Source organism: Mizuhopecten yessoensis, unplaced genomic scaffold (assembly GCF_002113885.1).
Source record: "Mizuhopecten yessoensis strain PY_sf001 unplaced genomic scaffold, ASM211388v2 scaffold9433, whole genome shotgun sequence".
Lineage (NCBI taxonomy): Eukaryota > Metazoa > Mollusca > Bivalvia > Pectinida > Pectinidae > Mizuhopecten > Mizuhopecten yessoensis.
In genome coordinates, this window is record NW_018408045.1 from 96369 (window position 1) to 124142 (window position 27774).

Here is a 27774-nt window from a genome sequence, read left to right on the forward strand (position 1 = left end):
ATACACAGATACATGGTATACAGATACAAGGTATATAGACACATGATATACAGAAACATGGTATACAGATACATGGTATACAGATACATGGTATACAGATAAAGGTATACATATACATGGTATACAGATGCAAGATATACAGATACAAGGTATATAGATACATGATATACAGATACAAGGTATACAGATACATGATATACAGATACATGGTATACAGATACATGGTATACAAATACATGATATACAGATACAAGATATACAGATACAAGGTATACAGATACATGATATACAGATACATGGTATACAGATACAAGATATACAGATACATGGTATAAAGATACAAGATACACAGATACCTGGTATACAGATACATAATATGCAGATACACGGTATAACAGATACAAGATATACAGATACATGGTATACAGATACATGGTATACAGATAAAGGTATACAGATACATGGTATACAGATGCAAGATATACAGATACAAGGTATATAGATACATGATATACAGATACAAGGTATACAGATACATGATATACAGATACAAGGTATACAGATACAAGGTATAAAGATACAAGATACACAGATACNTACATGATATACAGATACAAGGTATATAGATACAAGGTTTACAGATACATGGTATACAGATACATGGTATACAGATACAAGATATACAGATACAAGGTTTACAGATACATGGTATACAGATACATGGTATACAGATACAAGATATACAGATACAAGGTATACAGATACATGGTATAAAGATACATGATATACAGATACATGGTATACAGATACATGGTATATAGATACAAGATATACAGATACATTTTGTACATGGTATAAAGATACATGGTATACAGATACATGGTATACAGATACATGGTATAAAGATACATGGTATACAGATACATGATATACAGATACATGGTATACAGATACATGATACACAGATACATGGTATATAGATACATGATATACAGATACAAGGTATATAGATACAAGGTTTACAGATACATGGTATACAGATACATGGTATACAGATACAAGATATACAGATACAAGGTTTACAGATACATGGTATACAGATACATGGTATACAGATACAAGATATACAGATACAAGGTATACAGATACATGGTATAAAGATACATGATATACAGATACATGGTATACAGATACATGGTATATAGATACAAGATATACAGATACATTTTGTACATGGTATAAAGATACATGGTATACAGATACATGGTATACAGATACATGGTATAAAGATACATGGTATACAGATACATGATATACAGATACATGGTATACAGATACATGATACACAGATACATGGTATATAGATACATGATATACAGATACAAGGTATATAGATACAAGGTTTACAGATACATGGTATACAGATACATGGTATACAGATACAAGATATACAGATACAAGGTTTACAGATACATGGTATACAGATACATGGTATACAGATACAAGATATACAGATACAAGGTATACAGATACATGGTATAAAGATACATGATATACAGATACATGGTATACAGATACATGGTATATAGATACAAGATATACAGATACATTTTGTACATGGTATAAAGATACATGGTATACAGATACATGGTATACAGATACATGGTATAAAGATACATGGTATACAGATACATGATATACAGATACATGGTATACAGATACATGATACACAGATACATGGTATATAGATACATGATATACAGATACAAGGTATATAGATACAAGGTTTACAGATACATGGTATACAGATACATGGTATACAGATACAAGATATACAGATACAAGGTTTACAGATACATGGTATACAGATACATGGTATACAGATACAAGATATACAGATACAAGGTATACAGATACATGGTATAAAGATACATGATATACAGATACATGGTATACAGATACATGGTATATAGATACAAGATATACAGATACATTTTGTACATGGTATAAAGATACATGGTATACAGATACATGGTATACAGATACATGGTATAAAGATACATGGTATACAGATACATGATATACAGATACATGGTATACAGATACATGATACACAGATACATGGTATATAGATACATGATATACAGATACAAGGTATATAGATACAAGGTTTACAGATACATGGTATACAGATACATGGTATACAGATACAAGATATACAGATACAAGGTTTACAGATACATGGTATACAGATACATGGTATACAGATACAAGATATACAGATACAAGGTATACAGATACATGGTATAAAGATACATGATATACAGATACATGGTATACAGATACATGGTATATAGATACAAGATATACAGATACATTTTGTACATGGTATAAAGATACATGGTATACAGATACATGGTATACAGATACATGGTATAAAGATACATGGTATACAGATACATGATATACAGATACATGGTATACAGATACATGATACACAGATACATGGTATATAGATACATGATATACAGATACAAGGTATATAGATACAAGGTTTACAGATACATGGTATACAGATACATGGTATACAGATACAAGATATACAGATACAAGGTTTACAGATACATGGTATACAGATACATGGTATACAGATACAAGATATACAGATACAAGGTATACAGATACATGGTATAAAGATACATGATATACAGATACATGGTATACAGATACATGGTATATAGATACAAGATATACAGATACATTTTGTACATGGTATAAAGATACATGGTATACAGATACATGGTATACAGATACATGGTATAAAGATACATGGTATACAGATACATGATATACAGATACATGGTATACAGATACATGATACACAGATACATGGTATATAGATACATGATATACAGATACAAGGTATATAGATACAAGGTTTACAGATACATGGTATACAGATACATGGTATACAGATACAAGATATACAGATACAAGGTTTACAGATACATGGTATACAGATACATGGTATACAGATACAAGATATACAGATACAAGGTATACAGATACATGGTATAAAGATACATGATATACAGATACATGGTATACAGATACATGGTATATAGATACAAGATATACAGATACATTTTGTACATGGTATAAAGATACATGGTATACAGATACATGGTATACAGATACATGGTATAAAGATACATGGTATACAGATACATGATATACAGATACATGGTATACAGATACATGATACACAGATACATGGTATATAGATACATGATATACAGATACAAGGTATATAGATACAAGGTTTACAGATACATGGTATACAGATACATGGTATACAGATACAAGATATACAGATACAAGGTTTACAGATACATGGTATACAGATACATGGTATACAGATACAAGATATACAGATACAAGGTATACAGATACATGGTATAAAGATACATGATATACAGATACATGGTATACAGATACATGGTATATAGATACAAGATATACAGATACATTTTGTACATGGTATAAAGATACATGGTATACAGATACATGGTATACAGATACATGGTATAAAGATACATGGTATACAGATACATGATATACAGATACATGGTATACAGATACATGATACACAGATACATGGTATATAGATACATGATATACAGATACAAGGTATATAGATACAAGGTTTACAGATACATGGTATACAGATACATGGTATACAGATACAAGATATACAGATACAAGGTTTACAGATACATGGTATACAGATACATGGTATACAGATACAAGATATACAGATACAAGGTATACAGATACATGGTATAAAGATACATGATATACAGATACATGGTATACAGATACATGGTATATAGATACAAGATATACAGATACATTTTGTACATGGTATAAAGATACATGGTATACAGATACATGGTATACAGATACATGGTATAAAGATACATGGTATACAGATACATGATATACAGATACATGGTATACAGATACATGATACACAGATACATGGTATATAGATACATGATATACAGATACAAGGTATATAGATACAAGGTTTACAGATACATGGTATACAGATACATGGTATACAGATACAAGATATACAGATACAAGGTTTACAGATACATGGTATACAGATACATGGTATACAGATACAAGATATACAGATACAAGGTATACAGATACATGGTATAAAGATACATGATATACAGATACATGGTATACAGATACATGGTATATAGATACAAGATATACAGATACATTTTGTACATGGTATAAAGATACATGGTATACAGATACATGGTATACAGATACATGGTATAAAGATACATGGTATACAGATACATGATATACAGATACATGGTATACAGATACATGATACACAGATACATGGTATATAGATACATGATATACAGATACAAGGTATATAGATACAAGGTTTACAGATACATGGTATACAGATACATGGTATACAGATACAAGATATACAGATACAAGGTTTACAGATACATGGTATACAGATACATGGTATACAGATACAAGATATACAGATACAAGGTATACAGATACATGGTATAAAGATACATGATATACAGATACATGGTATACAGATACATGGTATATAGATACAAGATATACAGATACATTTTGTACATGGTATAAAGATACATGGTATACAGATACATGGTATACAGATACATGGTATAAAGATACATGGTATACAGATACATGATATACAGATACATGGTATACAGATACATGATACACAGATACATGGTATATAGATACATGATATACAGATACAAGGTATATAGATACAAGGTTTACAGATACATGGTATACAGATACATGGTATACAGATACAAGATATACAGATACAAGGTTTACAGATACATGGTATACAGATACATGGTATACAGATACAAGATATACAGATACAAGGTATACAGATACATGGTATAAAGATACATGATATACAGATACATGGTATACAGATACATGGTATATAGATACAAGATATACAGATACATTTTGTACATGGTATAAAGATACATGGTATACAGATACATGGTATACAGATACATGGTATAAAGATACATGGTATACAGATACATGATATACAGATACATGGTATACAGATACATGATACACAGATACATGGTATATAGATACATGATATACAGATACAAGGTATATAGATACAAGGTTTACAGATACATGGTATACAGATACATGGTATACAGATACAAGATATACAGATACAAGGTTTACAGATACATGGTATACAGATACATGGTATACAGATACAAGATATACAGATACAAGGTATACAGATACATGGTATAAAGATACATGATATACAGATACATGGTATACAGATACATGGTATATAGATACAAGATATACAGATACATTTTGTACATGGTATAAAGATACATGGTATACAGATACATGGTATACAGATACATGGTATAAAGATACATGGTATACAGATACATGATATACAGATACATGGTATACAGATACATGATACACAGATACATGGTATATAGATACATGATATACAGATACAAGGTATATAGATACAAGGTTTACAGATACATGGTATACAGATACATGGTATACAGATACAAGATATACAGATACAAGGTTTACAGATACATGGTATACAGATACATGGTATACAGATACAAGATATACAGATACAAGGTATACAGATACATGGTATAAAGATACATGATATACAGATACATGGTATACAGATACATGGTATATAGATACAAGATATACAGATACATTTTGTACATGGTATAAAGATACATGGTATACAGATACATGGTATACAGATACATGGTATAAAGATACATGGTATACAGATACATGATATACAGATACATGGTATACAGATACATGATACACAGATACATGGTATATAGATACATGATATACAGATACAAGGTATATAGATACAAGGTTTACAGATACATGGTATACAGATACATGGTATACAGATACATGGTATACTGATACAAGATGTACAGATACAAGGTATACAGATACATGGAATACAGATACATGATATACAGATACATGATACACAGATACATGTTATATAGATACATGATATACAGATACATGATACACAGATACATGGTATATAGATACATGATATACAGATACATGATACACAGATACATGTTATATAGATACATGATATACAGATACAAGGTATATAGATACAAGATATACAGATACACGGTATACAGATACATGGGATACAGATACACGGTATACAGATACACGGTATACAGATACACGGTATACAGATACATGGTATACAGATACACGGTATACAGATACATGATATACAGATACATGGTATACAGATAAAGGTATACAGATACATGGTATATAGATACAAGGTATACAGATACATGGTATACAGATACAAGATGTACAGATACAAGGTATACAGATACATGATATACAGATACATGGTATACAGATAAAGGTATACAGATACATGGTATATAGCTACAAGGTATACAGATACATGGTATACAGATACATGATATACAGATACAAGGTTTACAGATACGTGGTATACAGATGCATGGTAAACAGATACACAGTATACATGTAAATGACATACAGACACGCAGTATACATATATGTACATACAGATACTCGGTATAAAGATATACACATTAATGACGAAGTACCAAATGGATGGATGTTACTGTACCAGCGAACTCGTCAGGGCAGTGTTCTTGGTCCGTCATTATTTGTAATATACATCCACCAACATTCATTTTTGCAGTTGACGCTAAAATGTATAATCACATCGAAACTATGAAGCTGCAAGAAGACCTGGACCATATCCAAATATGGTCAGATAGTTGGACATTGAAATTTTTTTCCCGGAAAAATGCAAAGTACTTCAGGGAAACTATCAATACCGTAAAGACACCAATGAAAGGGAGATCAAAGTCCTTTTGGAAAGCGTTAACAAAGAAAAGGAACTTGGAGAAAGTACAGATAACCAACTTAAATCTAATGATCATGTAGAAGAATCGGTAAATAAAGCAAAAAGGATTATGGGAACAATAAGAAGAACGTATACCTATATATTAAGACGCATCAACGTTTTGACTACTGTATATACGGAGCTAGCATATGGAATCCATACATTAACGAAATTGAAAGTGTACAAAGGAGAGGCACAAAACAGATACCAGGAATGAAAGACCTAAGTTATCAAGACAATTTAGGGATTTTAAAATTACCAACTTCAAAACATGGAAGATTACGAGGAGATATGATACAGGTTTAGAAACTAATACATGGATAGTTATATATAGTATGACACTTCTGTAGCTGAAGGCCTTTTAAATATAAACGAGAACAAACGAACAAGAGGTCATAGTCTTCGACTTGAAAAGGGAATGTCTAAAGTGAATTTGAAGAAAATATTCCTATAAAGAAAGAGTGGTCAATTATTGGAATTCCCTGCCTAATCACGTCGTCACATCACCAACAATAAAAACGTTTGAAGCCTGCCTGGATAAGCACTGGGAACAACCAGAATGTTATTATAATCATGAACTTGAGAATAATGAGCTTATTCACCGTCGGGCGTCAGCATAAATGCTGACAATACATATATATGATCTGGATATATAGGATTTTGCCTGCGTCCAGTAATATTTTATTATTATATATTTACTATCATATGCGTAAAACGGCTGCCTATACACTATTTCGGATGCACGATGATTTTATGTTTTTATTGTATGGTCTTCAAAGTTCAAATATCGCCATAATTGAGTTTTAGTTAATTTACCAAATCCTAACGATATATACCAACAAAACACTATACATATATATATACATTCATTCATTTCTTAAAATGTGTGTTTCTAAAAGAGATTGATTGAGGACCTGTGTAATAGTGCATGGGATTCATTGAAGAATATACAGTAACGTGCTATAATTCTTTCATGTTGCGTTGATTTCCATTAGTTTAAACAGTATTTTATTCAATATATGGCAGTGACAAAATATTAAAACAAAATCAACAAAGAGGATTCGAAAACAAGTACAAAAGTACTTATATTAATTCGTCTCCTTATTAATAAACCTGGCAGTAGGACGACACTGTTACATATATTTTGATAGGATAACAGACAACGAGAAGAAGAAGAAGAAATCAGCGAGGGGACGGTGGAAGGGGTGCATCAGGAAATGAAAGAAAGTGGTTATAACAATAACAAGAATAAATAGGAGAACTGCATTACTTAATTGAATCTGGTTGGAATGTGATTCATGAAAAGGTAACCCTAATGAGCTCTATATAAGGATGCATTAAATACATTGAACATCTCTAAATTGCTTTACGTTGATTCCAAACAAAAAATATACTGATGTCCTGCAAAATGCAAGAGTGTTGTAGTCTATATTAATTCCAGTATCAACAAAACTCATTTAGTCTAAATATCATACTGACGTGTCACAAGTGTTGTCGAACAACATAGGTTTCAAAGTGAATGTACATTGTTTAAACAAACGCAAAAATTACATAAGAATAAAATAAAATAAATAAATCTTGCACTAAAATCGTTTCGTCTTACAGATAAATTTTTGGACAGAGTCAAACATATTTAAGTTATATTGATCTGGCATATCAGGATTTCCATACAGCAGTAGATTTAAATTATACCCATCAGGAAGATTTCCATGTATTGTACAATGTACGCATACCTTACCATATGTCCAATAACATATACATTTTTTTGTCATGTATGTTATTATTCATTGTTTTGATTTTGCTAGTGTATTATTTGGTCTTTATTAATATGAAATGTATTTTAATCTTCATTTGGAGGAAATAAATATAATAATAATAATGGAATTCTATGTTAATTTACTTTTTTTCCCAAGCTGTTTGTAACTTCGTTTGATCTAATTTTGATATAACTTGACGTCCTGTTTGAGATTTATGTACTAATGTATTCGTCTCTTATACTACTGCAAGTGATAGCATTGCCTAAGTCAAGTTTTTTGAGGATTGAGGCAAATCTATACAGGGCAAGCATATACCAAGGGAGACAATTTGTACTTTTGCCTAGGTCGATATTGTACCTTATCGTAGCTGTCATCAAAATTATAAAAATGATGTGGACATTTTACGTCATACATGATTCATGATGCTAACACTTATTTTCTTTAAAATAACCACTGAATGAGCGATTTTGATGGCGGCCACCGAGACTCGTTTCGTTTAATTACTATGTAATATTTCGATTTCGTAAAATGTACTCAACCTCATTACTACGGCATAAATTTCCACTTCCTGTTCCAAGAAGCATCAAGTATCAATTCCCAACAGGAGTGAACATTCCGAAACAGGAGCTGTCAAAACAGCGGATACATACACGTTGTTCACTTCTCTCTTAGTAAGCACTCACTTTCTATATAATATATCTTGGTGTCGTACAGTCATGTGTCTTGAAAGTGTTGCTAGTTTTGTTTTGGACGTAGACCACGAATGACGAATCGCGTTATGATCCAGTACCACGGAATTGTTATATAAATCTAAGTCCGTGCCAGTACAGAACACAAAATCCGGATGTACTTCGGTACGCATACACCCAATTAAAGAGTGACAATTATTTGGGTATAGAATTGGTTATATACCAGACACAACTCGTGACATGGCCACACTATAATATTTAAGCGTTCGTAATAATAGCCAGGGTCGACACTAACTTTAGTCCGCTAGTCTTGGACTAGTATATTTCAGCAAGGACTAGTGAATCACCTACCCTAACTGGTCCTTTGGACTTGTGAAAAATATGATTTATCAAGAATATTACTTTCTAAAATTTAGAAAACTGCTCGAAATAAGATAAATTGCATGATAATCGTCAAAATTTACCTAAAACTTCCCCATATTTTTATGGCAGTAGACATTTGAAGTCCTCTACAATCGATTACTTTTGATGTTTTGTGCTCTATATCGCGATGTTTCCTGATCAGGAAATCTTGGACTAGTTACATTGACGAAGGACTAGTAATACAATTTATTCAACTAGTCCTGTGGACTACCAAACAAAAAAAAGTTAGTGTCTATCCCTGATAGCTAGAAACACAACACGTTATTCTAGACGGGGTCCTTAATTATCTTATATCCTGAGGCACAACAGAAAATCTAATGTCGTTACATACAAATTCATAGATAAGTGCATGACAAGAACACGTTCTTCTTGCAGTTCAGTTTAAATTGATAACCTATAACCTAAGTAGGTTAACCAAGGTTGAGTAAATACAAACTTTTGGATACAGAAACTCAAACATTATGATGTTTTCCATTATTTTTTGCCACGAAGACTTTTAATATTATCTATAAACTTAGCACTTACTCATAATAATATGTTACCACATACCTAACCGCTAGGTATGTGGTAATATATTATAGTAACCTATTACCTAAGTAAGTTAACAAAAGGTGTACGCATCATCAGTTATTAATTTATATACATATATGTTACGATGTAGGAGTAGAATTTGGATAAGAATATGGAGGTTCAATCACAACACAACCTGATTTACTAAGTTTTGCCCTAATATATACAGTAGATATATATTTTTAAGTTATATAAATCATTTAAAATGTTTTTCATGGATTGAAAAAATAACTGTTTTCATGCTTCACACACACTTATGTTGGCGGAAGAGTTTTATGCAGGTGTATGCGACATTGTATGTACATGTGCAGATCTGGTTGACAGTAAGAATCTAACAAGTCTTAATGACAAAAATAAGACCAAAGGAGACTTACGAAAATTTCAAATGAAACTGTATTCTAGCCATACACATCTTAAAAGTGTGAAACAACCCAGGGCAAACAGGAATTAGGGCGAAAAGACATGACACCCTTTATGAGAAGATTAACATATTATAGCTGCTGGCGCGGTTTGCCATGAGGACGGCTTTTGAAAGTAGGCCTGTGTTGTGTTTGACTTCCATGTATAATGTTAAATTGAACACCCATGCTGTAGAACTCGTCAAAATTACTGTCAAATTGTAAGTTGCAAGTCAACAGCTTATGATTATAAAACTCTTAGAAATTACTTAGACTTCAAGGCATGCATTAGTTGACACAGGGCCTTGCATTTTTGTTCATTAGCTCGACATCCAGTGCCTGTAGATTTATTGTTGATCAATATTGGCTTAGTCCACATACCATGAATATTATTCTTAGATGGAGTGCCAAAAGTAACAAAAGTGGAATAATGTATTGTAGCCGAACTGGACTGGGTCGACCGTCGGCGACCAGGTAGCTCAATTGGTAGAGCGTCTGTCTAGAGTTGGAGGGTCCCGGGTTCGAACCTCGGTCTGGTCGTGTATTTTTCCTCTCCTGTTACAGTATTAATCTTATTTTGGAATGTTAGTTTTAAGTTTGTATTCACATTAAAGTAACTTTTAGTAGCTTATCCTTCAATAATCAAATATATATATATGGTGTTTTTTCTGTACATGCATAATATGACAGAGACAGAATACATGTTTTTCATAAGCATTAAATGCCTTGATAATAACTGATCATTTTTTTTTTATTACAGACATGACAGATCAAACCTGAATTTGGACAAAGAAGAAGAATATTCCATCCATGGATCCAAAGAATAAAGAGTGGGAAAGCATCATGCCTGGGCATGGGTCTCCCTATACAAGGGAGATAATTTTCATCCTATCAAGGGAGACTATCCATCTTTAATCAACTAGTTCCAGGGAACTGAAGGATGGACAGTCAAAAGAAGTCTGCTACATTGCCTGCAGGAATGGCGCCACCTTCTTCGGGATCACATGGTAAAGCTCAGCAGAAGCTGTCGTCTCATTCCTTTAGTGGTGGCTTTTTAGGTAGACTGAAGCGCCGATTCAGGCTCAAAAGCAAAGGGTATGAACTTCAACCTGAAAATCAAGCTGCTGTCCAAGGAGTTCGCTTCCAGCAGTGCCAAGAGAATCTTGCAGGTCAGAGGTTGCAAGAAGAAGGATCAGCAGCAAGGGGGCCTGCACCTGCAGATGTTGTGAGGACTCACTCAGACAGGCGCACTGAAAGACCCCCACAGTTCCGGGGTGGCCACAAGAAGGATGAACGGAAAACAAGGTCTGATATGCTGTATGATTCCAATAGTGCTGTACAAAGAAATTGTTTAGGTAAAGAAGTGAACGTACCAAATGAGTATGTAGTGTCTGACACCAACGTTATTGACCTTGAAAGTGACGGTGGGGGCATTACAGGTGATATTTTTGATGAAATGGATCCCGGCTATGAGACTCTAGATGAAGTTCGTAGAAAGATGCAAATGCAGTTTAATCAGCCGCAGAAAATGAACGGTAGTGCTTGCCTGCCTGAGACAGAACTTGTGTGCCAACGATCGAAAGGTCCTCAACACCGACGGTCACAGTCCACTGGTCATCCTCAAATGGCACACCCTGGCGAATTCTACGGAATGCTGGACAGTGGTCTTGGAAGTCCGCTAGTGTCAGACAATTCGTCCAGTATGAGAGCATCGGACATTGTGACAAAATCTCTTTCAGTTGTTAGTGACACTGACATCAGCGCTTATCAGAGTGTGAATTCTGTAGGTTATACACACCACGATAACTTCCTTAGTCCCTCAAACCTACCGTCGATGAGGATGAACAGTTGTCCAGGTAACACCTATGATATGAGTCCAGGGAGGTCACAGGATTTACTCTGTCCTAGGGGGTCACAAGGGGTCTATAACTCTGACACATATCTACCAGATCATGAAGTAAGTGAACTGTATGCTAATCCAAAAATATTGATGCGGAAAAAATCTCAAAGGGAGGAAACCGAGGCAAAACTGAGGTTATCAGGCCATGTGTCAAATAGAACTTCAAGTAATGATTCTGATGAAGGAAACACAAGTTTTGATACAGATGGTAAAAGATCAAGTACGGGTGATAATCAAATTGAACACAGAGAATTTGAAGAGGAGTCTGTGCCTCCGATTCCGGAACGTAAGTATAGTTTGTATTTAAATCAACAAAATAAGAGACAAAACTCACAGGATAAACATGTCAATACAATTTCGGTGGACTCTAGTTATAGTTCTAGTGTTAATGAGTCCCAATCAAACGAATCTACTTGTGCAATGGCAGAAAACAGCATGTTTTCAGACCACAGAGGTCTCGCAGATAGTGCCATAACAGATTCTGTCTCTTCCCGAATTTTGAATCAATCAGCTGACACCTTCGGTCAAGATTCTGGTTTCTGGCTGTCAGAGGATGATGATATTTTGAGGTCATGTGATACCAGTATCCATGGCGATAGATCAGACATTGACAAGTATATTCACAATACATCTAAACAACCATCACCAGCTATCCGATTTGAAAACGATGAACGAGTAATTCTCACAGGAGATGTTAGAACAATAGCACCAGAAAGTGCCAAATCTGTGACTGACAGTGAAAACGTGCAATTTGAATTGAAGAAGAAAGGGGAGATAATAGATAATTTAAAGGAACATATTTCACAAAGGGAAGTAAGTGATGATTTGTATCAGAATCCTTGGGATGTTATCAGTGATTCAAAAGGACAGAGGAGGGATATAACAAGTGCCATATTAAGACGGTCAGATGACAGGGCTGTTGCATCATACAAGGTTCAAGGGGAGGTAATTCCACACACGGTCGAAAGGGAGATAATTGATCAAAATAGCAACCAAAATGATCATCAGCTTCTTAAAAAAAGAAATTCATCAGGTTCAAGAATTTCTTATAAAGAAATGACAGTTTGCCAAAGTGCTAGTCTGGAAAAGCTTGCCTTTGAAAACACAACAGCAAATACTGGGTTATTATCAGATCAAATGCCATCAGTGCAGTCAAGCAGTAGTGTAAGGACAACTGATAGTGCGGAAAACTGCTTGGGCCAGCAAAGAGACAGTGTCGTGGAGCATAGAAACAGTGTCGTGGAGTATAGAAACAGTGTCGTGGAGCATAGAAACAGCATAGGAGAGCACAGGATCAGTGGTGGGGAGACTAGAAACAGTGGAGGGGCAGGCAGATATTCTCAAAGTGTTAAAACAGATTTACAAAATACAGTGCTAGATGCTACTAATCAAAAACAATCTAACATACATATCATCAACAATAAACCTGTGTGTGCTGATAGTACTATAAAAGACCAAAGAAATGCTAGAATATCAAACGATACTCACTCACAAATACCCAGCAAAGGTAGGGAGTGCCCTGACCAGTGTGCAACCCCTTGTCTCAGGTCGACTCTAGGTCTGGAAAATAATAGTGTCGATCAGTCACTTTGTGAGAGGGATTTTGAGTCAAGTCTAGATGGCAGCACTGAGCCCTCTATTGACAGTCTAGGTGGCAGCACAGACTGTTTGAGTGAGAAATCCATTGAACAGCGTGTTGTGTCATATGAAGATGATGCTGATGCCGTGCTAGAAAGCATGGATGTTCAGAGTGATTCATTTGCAGATGAAATGACCATGTCTATGGCTGGAAGTGTAAGTGTTCAATGTGATTCAAACAACCAAATTCTGGAGGGCATTCAAGGTATGAACCTTTCACAGGACTATGACCCGCCATCAGACGTATCAGAAACGCTCAAGACCGACTCAGCTGAACAGGAAACGGAATCCATTTCTGATCCAAGTGATGATATAGTTTCTTCAGCATCAACCCTGAGTCCGTCTGCTCGTCTTCCTGACTATTACTACCAGGACACTGAGCCTGTTCACATGTCTCTTTCTGAACTAGGTATGTCCGATGAACAGTGGGTTGAAACTGAACCCATTCACATGAGTGTTAACGAACTCAAAAGATCAAAATCTCATTACGAGGGCGAACGTGAACATCAGTCTCATTTTCATACTCCTTCACCATCGCTTTGGCAGTCCCCACAGGACTACACGACAGAATTACGCAGCTCCAATTCAACACAGGACCACTCGCTTCTTCCTTCAACACAGCAATGCAGCAATGTTTACGAAACTGTTGACGATGATGATCAGCAAGATTTGGAAACAAATGTGAATGTTCGGCGTCACGGCCATCCCGTAATGCACCCTGCTTACATCAATAATCATGGAGCACGACCGCGCAGACCATACTCTGTGGAAGTGTCATCTTTTCAGAATAGAAGGGATGAAGACTTTATGAAGCGTCTTGACTCGCGACCTCCGGCTGTAATCCCAAGGACTAATCCAGAGGAAGGTAAGGAATCAAATTCAATCATATTTAAAAAAAAAAATTGAAGATCAAGTTCAAAGTTTTTGGAAAAGGATCATGTATATACATATATAATGAGTACCTGGCAATCAATAGGCAACTGTATGTTAATTTATATATCACTTATAATATATTCAAATGACACTAATTGTTTTCCTTTGAAAATATTTTACAGTTTGAGATAGAGAAATATTTTGTATTTGTAAATTTGTATTTGATATCCTAGGGAATATTTAATTTTGTATTTGTTAATTCGTATTAAAGATTCTGGGGATTTAAATGTATCATTTCAGAAAGCCAACGAGACTTCATGGAAAGCATGCGCCAACTTAAAGATGTAAGTATATAGCCTACTGTGTTCATACAGTTTATATTTTAAGGTTAAGAATACCAACACATTAAATTATATTATGATATTTCTGTCAGAAATTGTGACGGACATTTTTATGGTATGGGGAGCGTCCGGAATTATAGTTGTTCAAAATTTGAATGTTTGAAAACAGATATGATAAATAGAAAACAGCATATATATATACTTCATATTACTTGCCAACTTTTTAAAAATGCCATGGGGGAGATTCTGCCTGCTCAAATTAAAATATCAATAAAATGTGTATAGTGCTGTATATACCCCCCTAGAGACAAAATAACCAGTTAAAATGACATACCTGTATTATGAGTTGATCTTTCAGATGAAATCATTAGATCGTAAAACATAGAAATAGTTTAGCAAATTCATGGTTGAAAATACTGAGTTGAAGGGTCCAAAATCAGGAGTCTTCATATGACCAGTCAGCATAGGGAGAGTTGGCAAAACCTACACTTTAATTCATCAATGTTATGAATATTTTTTTTAGCTTGAGGAAGTTACTGTAAGTCAGAAAACTCCTCCTTGTTACCTATAGAAGGGAGAATACTTGAAGTATGTACCCACGCACATACTTCAAAAATTTTACAAGTCCCTTGTCCATCTACTATATTTTTTCACAGTATACAATGAAAATTTTCTCTTGCCTGGCATGAAATATGTCCCACTCCAACCTAGCCTTGATCATTTTTCGAGATATTTTGGTGGGGGATTCACATTGGCTCTGTCATTTCATAAAATTGTACAGCTTCTGTTTGGCAGCCGCCCGACATATCCCAATTTATTTTGTTATTCATAACTGTATATTAATGAACTCTATAATCAATTCAATTCACCGTATGTATTCCTAATCCATTTCTGAATAAAAATTTAAAGAAAAGATTGGAGATTCCAGACAAGCACATGTGCTTAGGATTTGAATTTGGTATTTTCTATTAACTAGAAATGTGTGTGTTAATCGTGAATTATATTATTTTAATCAATTGTTTGTATTTAAGCTCTGGCAGAAAATTATTTCATATGGATTCTGACTTCCAGCTTTCCACGTTATTAACAGTGATATTTATCCATGTGTTGTCTGTGGGATTTATGACCTGTCTATTATTTGTGACATACAGTGTGGTTGGTATTGGGGGCCGCTGAGTTGGGATGAAGCAGAGATCAAACTGATGAACAAACCAGACGGCTCTTTCCTGGTGAGGGACAGTTCCGATGACCGCTACATCCTCAGTCTCTCCTTCAACATGCAGGGGCGGGTCCACCACACACGTATTGAACATCACAAAGGTAGCTTTTAATTAAATTGAACAGTGCCTAACTTTAATTGAACAGGACCTAACTTTAATTGAACAGTACCTAACTTTAATTGAACAGTACCTAACTTTAATTAGACTGTACCTATAACTTCAATTGAACAGTACCTAAATTTAATTGAACAGGACCTAACTTTAATTGAACAGTACCTAAATTTAATTGAACAGGACCTAACTTTAATTGAACAGTACCTAACTTAAATTGAACAGTACCTATAACTTCAATTGAACAGTACCTAAATTTAATTGAACAGTACCTAACTTTAATTGAACAGTACCTAAATTTAATTGAACAGTACCTAACTTTAATTGAACATAACTTTAATTGAACAGTACCTAACTTTAATTGAACAGTACCTAAATTTAATTGAACAGTACCTAACTTTAATTGAACAGTAGTACCTAACTTTAATTGAACAGTACCTAAATTTAATTGAACAGTACCTAAATTTAATTGAACAGGACCTAACTTTTATTGAACAGTACCTAAATTTAACTGAACAGTACCTAAATTTAATTGAACAGTACTTAAAATCACTTCACATAATTGAAATATTCAGTATAAATTTTGCAGCTGAATGTTTTGTCAATCAAGTTAAGCTGTAGATAACAGTATTGGGTTTTTTCTCGATAACTTATTACACAGAAAGACTTTTATCTTCTTCTTTTTTCTCCAAGCAGGGAAGTTCAGCTTCTGGTCCCAGCCTGATTCTCATGGAAAGGCCACCATCCGTGAATTCATTGAGCAGTGTGTGAAGAACTCGCGTAATGGCCAGTTCTTGTATTTTATCCGCCCATCTGGCCCCGGGTCACCTCCAATGCCTGTACACTTGTTACATCCAATCTCGCGTTACAAACAGATGCAGTCCCTTCAGCACATGTGTCGATTTCAAATCCTACAGAAAGTTCGTCGGGACCACATAGACAAACTGCCTATTCCAACACAGATAAAGGACTATCTCAAAGACCCACAGTACTACGTAGAATACCTGGAAGAAGATTAGATACAAGAATGATGTTCCCAGCGAATGGAAAACTGAAAAATATATTATTCAAATCAAATGATATCCTGATGAAATTGTTTCATGTGTTTGCATGGCTTTAAGGGTACGTTTTGTTGTTTATATAAGTGTCACATGCTGATGAAACATTTAACATGGTTCAACTCTACCACTAGTCCTCTCATCCTCGGTATCCAGGGGTTACGCTCACTTTCACTCTCTGCACCCCTGGAATATGTCATAGCAAAATTGATGGCTCAGTGTGCAGCACCTTGTGGATGAGACGAGATGACTAGTTTGATCCTTTTATGTACAACAGTAGAATCTCGCTGTCGCGTAACGGTAAAACTTATATAATTACTGCCTTTGAAGATAGGCGTCGCTCCTCTGCAATCCTCATAGGACAAGTGTCGGCCTAGTGATTGGTCAGGGTTTTTTACCTGACACCAATCAAATAGCTAGCCGCCTCCCTTAAATTTTGCTATGACATATTCCAGGGGTGCAGAGAGTGAAAGTGAGCGTAACCCCTGAAGTATCAATGATGTAGTCCTCTAGTCCGAGACTAGTAGATTTCAGCAAGGACTAGTGAATCACTTAACCTAACTGGTCATTTGGACTTGTTTAAAAAACAAAGTCACATGTTATCATTTGATAGATAGATTAAAAAATAAGAATGTACCGCTTAGAAAACTGCTAAACCCTTTCACCAATGCAGACAATAATGGACTCATCTAGATCAATACATGGTAGAGTCTACTTAAGTCACATAGGGGTGAAAGGATTACAAGATAGATACATCAGATGATAATTGTCATTTTTTTCATATATTTATGGCAGTAGCTTCTTGTGTTCCCTACTCTCACAGTCAATTATTATAAAAAAAAATATGTTTCTTGATGACGATGTTTCCGTAAAGAAATATTAGACTAGTTATTTGAAGTAGGACTAGCAAATTATCTGTTCAACTGGTCATGTGACGCTAGGTCATGTGACCTAGCATTCACAGATAGTTAGTGTCTAACCCTGTGTCGCCATCTCAGTAATTTTACTTCAGAAATGATATAGACAACACAATGCACTAAGCATAGAATGACAAGGATAACATTTTGAAGTTATTGGTGAAGTGATAGTTTTACCGATCATTGTCAAACTTTGGTATTAAGAACGCATCAGTTGAAGGGGACTTTTGATGTATGAAGTATATTTATTTATAGAAACGGTATTCATATGTTGAATTTTACAGGTAAGAGTTTAAAAGCTATATTTATTGATTATGAATATAGAGGAAACCAAATAGTTGTGATTTTGTCTGAAGGCACTGTACTTAATGTTTAGGATTAATAGACCTGATGTAAATGTGTTGCCAAATGCATAATTTGTTACAGAAAATAAAATCAGGATTTTTTCCCCTAATCTTATAAGTCACTTTTTAGGTAAACATGATTTAAATCCAGAAATCATTTCCCTACTGTACATCATTTAAATCCTATTTATTTCTGAGTAAGTAGTTATATAGAAACATCTGGAGTTTATTAAAAGAAATTCTCAAACCGTAATAGTTGATAACATTTTCAATTTAAAGTCAGTATAACACGTTAGACCAATATACTACATTCAAGTTGATGGTGTCCAAATTAAGATTATATGCTTTGCTCTTTATATTCATTATAATAATAAAATAAACAATAACAGTTAAATATGTAGTATTAAAAGCATTCAAGCCAAAATATACCAAAGTTTGCTGTTTGTGTGGAAACCTTTTCCAAAGTGATCCCATTTCTGAAAATCATCTACTTGTCAAATAAGTGACAAAGTGACATTTACTGTCAAACATATCTATTTGTTCAAATATACTGTAAGTGTTAGAAAAAGATCACTTAATTCATTTACCCCTGAAAACTCATTTGAACTCTTCCAATTTAATGGTTGGAATAGTTCATTATGAAAATGTTGGGGTAGTGATAATAATGCATTTATATGTACCAAAGTTTTGTCTATTAATTAAATGGACCATGTTACTGCATACACAGCATTTGTGCATTTGTACTTAATTTGCATGTTACTAAATTTGAATATGGCAAATATCTGAATTTTATGATTACGTGTAAGACAACTTTATCATGCCCTTGTCATCCTTTAAATGAATCTGTGTATTTTTATTGCCATAGGCTATGTACTGGCACCTTGTTGCTGACAAACAAACAACTAAGTCTTGCACACAGGTATTATTAAGTAACAATATAAATTTCATGAAAAAATCTAGACATTGTCTTTTGGTTTGCTTCTAGACAAATTTTCTTTTAAGTTTCGTGTGTCTTTTGTCAAAAAACAAAATGATATTCACCAAAATGTGGCATTCAGCATTAGAATCTCAGACTTACAAAGCTCAATCTCACCTGAAATATTTATGTGAAACTAATTTGTCAAATCTGAAAGAGACACTGTAGCGTATTTTTTATAGTGATCATGTCATATAGCACATAGCTGTTTGAAGAGATATCGGTTTTGAGTAGATAAACAAAATGTAAGGATTTTGGAGGTTCATTTTTTTTTTTTACATTATTTGTTTTTATAAATATTGACATTTGTTCACTTTGTATATGTAAGATTATCAAACTATAGTAAGAATATATATTAAGGATCCCGGTCCCACTGCTCTGTGGTTTTTCCTGTAGAACAGTTTGCCCAGCACATTTCCGATGACAAGGTAGCTAATTTGGATAGAGCGATAGCACAACCATCCGAAGTCCAGGGTTCGAAACCTGGTCTAGTCACACAAATTTTCACTCTGAAACAGTATTGTTGATTATCCTCTGATTCTTTATCTATATTACTTCTCATAAAAGTCCCAGAAGGTGTGGTTTTCTGTTTAGAATGATTTATCAAAACATATTCATGTTGGAAAAAACAGGTTCCTAAACTTATTACCAGTTTTTGGCAGTGGTACAGGGATCCTTAAATGTGTTGTATAACCCAAACAAATATAAGTCAAAACATATACTTCCTTAATTAAGAAATATTGCCATTCCAGAATTTAAAATTCTTCATTTGCTCATTAATTATCATCAGTTTTCATTTTCTTATTTTTCAACATTTATCCAAATCAGTATTATTTATTTAGATTGTAACCTTTTTATTTTTGTTATTTTCCCTTTTTTTCCCTGTGTTCTGTTAAATTTGTGATAAAACTTAAAATGTATGGCATAGCGCATTTAATGTTTGACAAAGCTAATTCCAATGAAAGTAAATCATGTTATACCCAAATCTGTCGAGATAGTACCTTAACCCTAGTGACTCATCATGGAGATCACTGAAATAACACATACAGTAGATAGCCAGGTTTCAATACCTCTTCAAGAGCCTTTTGAAAATATTATTTTAAGGTGCACAAAAATGTTCCTGGGTTACGGTCTTCAGTTTGAAGGAGAATATAAATGTTTGTGGGCCCATCAAATGGGACAGGTTTTTGTTTTATATGTTTATCAGTTAAATATGGTGCTTGTTTACTGTAGTTTAGTTTAATGATTTAAATGTAAGCTTAAGTTATAGATGTATAAATCAATGTTTTTTCTACAATACATGCTATGTACTTGCAGTACAGCATAAATATCATTAATTCCTGAACAAATAACTTGTTTACAAAAGCATTATAATCATTACTTCTACGCAAATTTGTATTTTAGTACATAAATAGTTTTTGGGGAAGTATTAAATTTCTACATAAATTTGTACTGAAAAAGGGTTAAGTAGGGACTTGTGGGTTGTTTCTATGACTTAAGTATGATATGTACCCTATCACCTCATCAGAAAGAAAAAAATCTGACGAAGGTGACAGAGAAGATATCCTTAAATCTGGCGGTGCAAGTTCCCAAAGTTTTCAATCGAGATTTAAAAAAAATCTGTTTTTGAGACATTCCCCATCTCTTCCGAATTCCTTAGATATGACCGTCGGAATAGATTGTCACTGGGGAAGATCTCAAAACTGGGATTTTTTTTTCAAATTTCAAATTTCAATTGAAAGCTTTTTAACTTGCACTGTCAGCTTTAATACCGTGCCAAAGTCATCAAAACATCATCCATAACATTTCACTGGTTGTGCTAGACAAACTGGTATACAAAATATATTGTAGATACATCAAACAATTGGAGGAAAATATTATGGAATACATGTATATTAATTAAGTATAACTGGTAAGATTTCATTTTGTTTTGTTTATTTGTTTTGTCTTTTTTTGTCTTTTTCTTTTTCTTTTGCGTTATAAATGATGTATATATTTTCATGCTGTAAGTCACAAATCAGTTGATATGGTGTTATTGTTTACAAAATTTGGGTTAAACAATGGATGTGTTGATAAGTCTTCATTATTTTTAAATGTAGAAAAAAAGATGGTGGAAGCTACATATAATTTCATATCAGATGCTGAATTTCCTAAGCAGTAGTTCTTGTAAAGAAAACTTATGATGGAGGCAAAACTTGGGTTTCAAAGATAGTTGAAATATATGTAAATTCCGATACCCCTTACTTCTGTCTCGGAACAGAGTAATTAACTTCAGAATTCAAAGTGTCGCTGTCCAGACCAGTGAGGTGCTACTGAGGCTGACAATGTTTACTGTACACAAATGTGGTGTGTTATCATGTGGTCTTCGCTTTTCGAACTATGCATATTTTCCTTTGGTAACATTGAATATTCATTTATATAAGAAAGAAAAAAATGAAACATGTATTACATGTACTACCTTCATTTTTAGATTAAAGTAAAAAATAAACAATAATTAGGCTATTCCCCCATGATACATATTTTACTAGTTATTTGGTTTAACTTCAAAAACAGTAATGACATCACATACATGAATTGATTTTCAGACATATTGTTTTAAAGGGGATGTCTGGTAAACGACACTTACACTAATTGAAAATGTGTCTTTTTAAAATTAATTTATCAGGGTTGAACAAGATTTTCAGGAGTTGAATAGTTCATGTATTTTATACAGAAACTTTTTGCAAAGTGTGTAGTTATTTGTCAGTAGAGTATACACCCTGGAACCCTAAACAATAATTGGATAGCCCTTTAATACACAAGATCAAATTAAAGCTTGTATGACATGCATTGTTTTGTATAAAGTGTATAATTTCTAAAGTCTGACTTCAGCATCCCTATACAACAGCACTATATGTTTTTACATATATGCAGTTACCTCCCCTTAGCTTCTGTTTGGATATAACTGTAGAAAAGTTTGAACAGATGACAAGGCAGCTCAATCTGTCAGAGCAATAGAATAACAACCATGAATTTTAATTATTTTCATTCAGGGCCTGAAAAATATCTAACATTGGTACTTTTTCTCCTGTTTTCATAGAAATAATTCTTGAAAGCTTTCCTACATGAAGAGGCTGTGTACCTTTAGAGAGCTGAAATCTACAAAATCCCGGTGTCACAATCATATTCAAATTTGTAGAGCAATTTATCGTCATCATAAGTACTACACATTGGTCATGCCAAGAGTAATCATGTCATTCTTGAAATCCAGGTTTCACGGTTGTGGGATTGAACTACGTTACACGATGTGTGGTGTGCCCAGAATGAAAGAAAATGCAATGATAGTGTGCGCACATCTGTGCAATAGCTACCGCACAGTTGTTATTGAGGTATCGCGGTTGATATATATATTAAGGAATGGCCTGAGAATAGATATGATATCCTATTCAAAAGTATCTTTTCTGATTCAAGGATGTTGTAATATTTCAGCTGGATTTTATTGTTATCTATTTGTGTAGCAGTAACAGTCACATGACGTACCAAAATAGTTTAAACAGCCTTAATTGACACCTTTGTTTATAGATACGATCATACACATTACCTGGCAATACAACCTTATTATTGAAAATTTCATAGTCATTGTTATAATGTGTAATATGTATTGAAGAATTAGAAAAGTGCAGAATATACTTATTGAATATTAAACACATATGCCTTCCAGATTTTTCCCATTCCGTAACATCCGTCAACTGATGTGACGGTATTGCACAAATGTGGATGTTTTATCACACATCAGAATCATCTTCAATTGCACAGTTGTGCGCACGCTATTTGATAATAGGTTATCTACATGTCTTTATTAATTAATTTATTAAACTTTGTTTCCTCAGATTTGGAAATAATTGTGGAACAGAGAACAAAGAAGATACAGATACCTTATATAAAAAGGTTACTCATATTTTTCGACTTCGATTGATTTTTTAGGGAAATAAAAAAATGGTTCAATTTACATTAACAGCAGCAGACTTTGTTTAATGAATTTTGTATTTATTGTTTTGTGTGCAAAATCATTATAGGTATTAGTTTATGTTTATTGATTTTTTTATCTAAATCACATTGAAAGTTATACATGTACATGTATAGTCATTGAGAGAAAGTTTGTTTCATTTTATCCTTAAATCACACTCAAAGAGATGCAGTCAGAATTTCTTGATATAAATTCATGTCCATTTTATGTCAAATTTTCAGGTCAGTGTTACCTGAAAATGGCAAAAAAAAGACAAAAACCTGACCTAAGTTCTACCTGAAATCGACCTGAACCTCCAGTAAATTTCTGGTAAAGATTGTTGCAGGTCAAATTTACCTCAAGGAATTTTGCCTGTGTATGATACATCTAGTTAGAGAAAGGAGGTGATAAGTTGTATATAGGGCACAAAAATACCTGTGCAATTTGTTTTCATAAATTTCATGGTGGGTGATATAAAATGACTTATAAAGGGAAATCTTGCATCATTTCTTGATTTACACTGAACTGAAAGTTGCTATATCAGATTAATGTATTTGGTGAGAGAAAGGTATTGTCAGATTCTTATATGAGTTACCATACATCATGTGCTCTTACAGGCTAATAGAAAAAATCAAAATATTTATTTTGCTCAATACCAACCATACTGTAAACTGCTTACATCGTGTTTAAATTCAGTCGGATGGAAATAGATTTAAATTTTGAATATTTACTCGGTATAAATCCGAAGAGAGGAATATCAATGTTTCCGTCATTAATTCTGCTTTGTCACAAACACAATGTATATTGTTTGAAATGTCATTAGAAATAGGTATTACAGTATTGAAATTAAAGTAACTAACAGAGCTAATGTATCCCCGGGAAATGTTCGTCCAGTCAAACTTTCTCCCTTTGATGGTAAAATCCATAATCGCCCAATGTCAGTTTCCCCCTCCACATTTAGTTACAATGTATATGATATGTTGTGTACTTATGTTCGCTTAATGATACATTTGCTGTCATTACGGCGGGCGAAAAAGATAAAAATTAAGCTACAGGGGAAAAATTTCCTGGTAAATGGTATGTAATCAAAAAGACGATATTTGTTTTTTGTTCCTCCAAATTACCTTTCATTATATTGAATGATACATAAATTAAATTATGGGTCTGTTAACTGCATAGTTATTTATTCATGTAAACAAAAGTTCCTTGTTTAGTGTTGTAGTTATGGGTTTATTCATCTAATTTTAATGTCCACGTTTGTCATAGGAAATCACTACCTATATAGTTAAACGTTGAGTTTGTTGAAGCTTTGTTCTTCAACCTCCCTTACTTTATATTGTTTTCACTATTATTTATTTTCACTTGGCGAAATGAAAAACTAAGCGGATAAAAATGGGTGAAAAAACGATACTGTGAAGATGAACAACTTTGAACTGCCTGTTAATTGATATGTGGTTAAAATATAACAAGTACCTGTACCAAGTTATTTTCTACAAAGATATTTTCTCCAGTGGTTTGCTCTTCATTGGCACTATTAATTTTCACTAAGAAATTATTTTGATCTTTATTTTTAATATAATACTTGTAGGGGCCACGGTGGTCAAGTGGTTAAGGCGTCTGACATTCTGTTACCACTAGCCCTCCACCACTGGGTCGCGGGTTCGAGACCTACGTGGGGCAGTCACCAGGTACTGGCTGTAGGTCGGTTGTTATTCTCTGGGAACTCCGCGGATACACCAATAAAATCTGGCTCCTCCTTAAATGACCATACAGATGTAGCTGTTAATAGGACGTGAAACACAAACAGACAAACAAACAAGATGAATGGTGTATTTTTTTTAATTCTTCCTGATCATAAATAAAAAGGACAAAAAACAGATTGAGATTAGATTATGACAAACACTTTGCAGCATACATTAACTGATAGGTTTATGTTTTCTTGATTACACGCAGATAAGGAAAGGAATTTGTTATTTTGAAAATGAATTACCAGTGTCTGATTATTCATTTAAAGGAATAGTCATATTGTGGTAAGCACTGAATATTTTTATTGCTGTGAACACAAGTGTTTTGTTCTTAAGATGTTTTATACATTTAGAGAGAAAAAAAAAACATTGGGGTTGAAATAGGGTCACAATTAACTTGTTGTTATAACGATTTGTAGGGTGCTATCCGAAAACGATTAATCTTGTAAACAAGCCACAAAGAATGTTATATGTGTCAGATTACAACCCTCCTCATACGCCAGGGGTTATGCTCACGTAACCTCTCTGCACCCCTGGAATATGTCATAGCAAAATCGAAGGCACACGGCTAGCTATTTGATTGGTCTCTGGTAAAGAAACCTGACCAATGGACTATGATGATACCTGTCCTTTAAAGATTACATAGGAGCGACACCCGACTTCAATTTTGTCATTACATATTCCAGGGGTGCAGAGAGTGAAATTGAGCGTAACTTACCCCTGGATATCCAGGATGTATTACAACGGGATCAAATGTTGAAAGAGAGTGCATTGCTGAAAAGAAGGAAAAATCTGAAAGAAGGAATTTGTTTTAATAATTTCAGTTGATGATTTAACAGAAAATCATAGTAAAGGAAATTCCATAAGTCAAGGAAAGCCTGAAGAAGTAGGCCTAGGGATGCATGATTGTTGTGGACTGTGTTCTACAATATGTTATATATTTTGAAATCGTGTTTGTTTTCATCTGAATATGTTTATTTGATGTTGTGTCAATCGTGTTGTTCATTTCATATTGATAATATCTATAAATAGACTTTCTATAGACTATAAATAGATGCCCACTTGATGTAATTAAGAGCTATTTCTATTGATGTTGTAATTACAAGTCCTCACCATTTATGACGTCATTGTTTGATCGTGTCATGCCTATTTATTGATCGTTAGCTATTTTTTGGTGATATTTAATTAACATGAATGTTGTATTCACCCTGTTTGTATTTTTTCTCATCCTAAAGGAATGAGTATTTGCTAGATATACTATCAAGATGATCTGTGTTCCAAGTGAACCAAGTATCAATTTATTATTATCAAAGAAATAAAAGAAATGTTGGAAAGAAATACATTTTTGTTACTTTATATTGGCACTGTATGAGGAAAATGGGAAGGAATCAATTCATCTTTAAATTATCGAGAAAAAGCCCGGAATTTTCCCGAAATGTTTGAGTTAATATGGACCTTCGAAATGTGAGCTTCTTTGAATTCGTTGGGTATACATATATGTACCGGAATGGGTCAATTAGATCCATCGCAGTATTGAGAGGCGACTAATCAGACATTCCGTAGCAGATTGGAGATTTTTCACATTTACCGGGCCAGATTTCCAAATGCACATGTTCCACGTTTTTGATATCTCTCGTTGACTCACTTTATATGAAAGTGCATCTTGCGCAAGAATAGGTCCTCTACATCAGCGTTCCTTGTCCGCGATGCTCTCAGCTTAATTGCTGCCTTCGGCTGTCTTTAGCCGAGGGGACTATTGGTTTTAT

The 27774-nt window shown here is 33.8% G+C and overlaps 1 protein-coding gene across 2 annotated transcripts; it reads left to right on the forward strand.

Annotated features, from left to right (window-relative positions):
- The first annotated feature begins 9396 nt into the window (after nt 1-9396).
- LOC110458131 lies at nt 9397-24099 on the forward strand. Of its 2 annotated transcripts, none has more exons than XM_021509707.1 (5): nt 9397-9491; nt 11661-15303; nt 15612-15655; nt 16804-16972; nt 17677-24099. In XM_021509707.1, the coding sequence occupies exons 2-5, from the start codon at nt 11841-11843 to the stop codon at nt 18000-18002; spliced, it is 4002 nt and encodes a 1333-aa protein (XP_021365382.1). In that variant the 5' UTR covers nt 9397-9491; nt 11661-11840; the 3' UTR covers nt 18003-24099. The 2 variants fall into 2 exon arrangements, with proteins under 2 accessions (XP_021365382.1, XP_021365383.1); XM_021509708.1 differs by having other exon boundaries at nt 17680-24099.
- The last annotated feature ends 3675 nt before the right edge of the window (nt 24100-27774 follow it).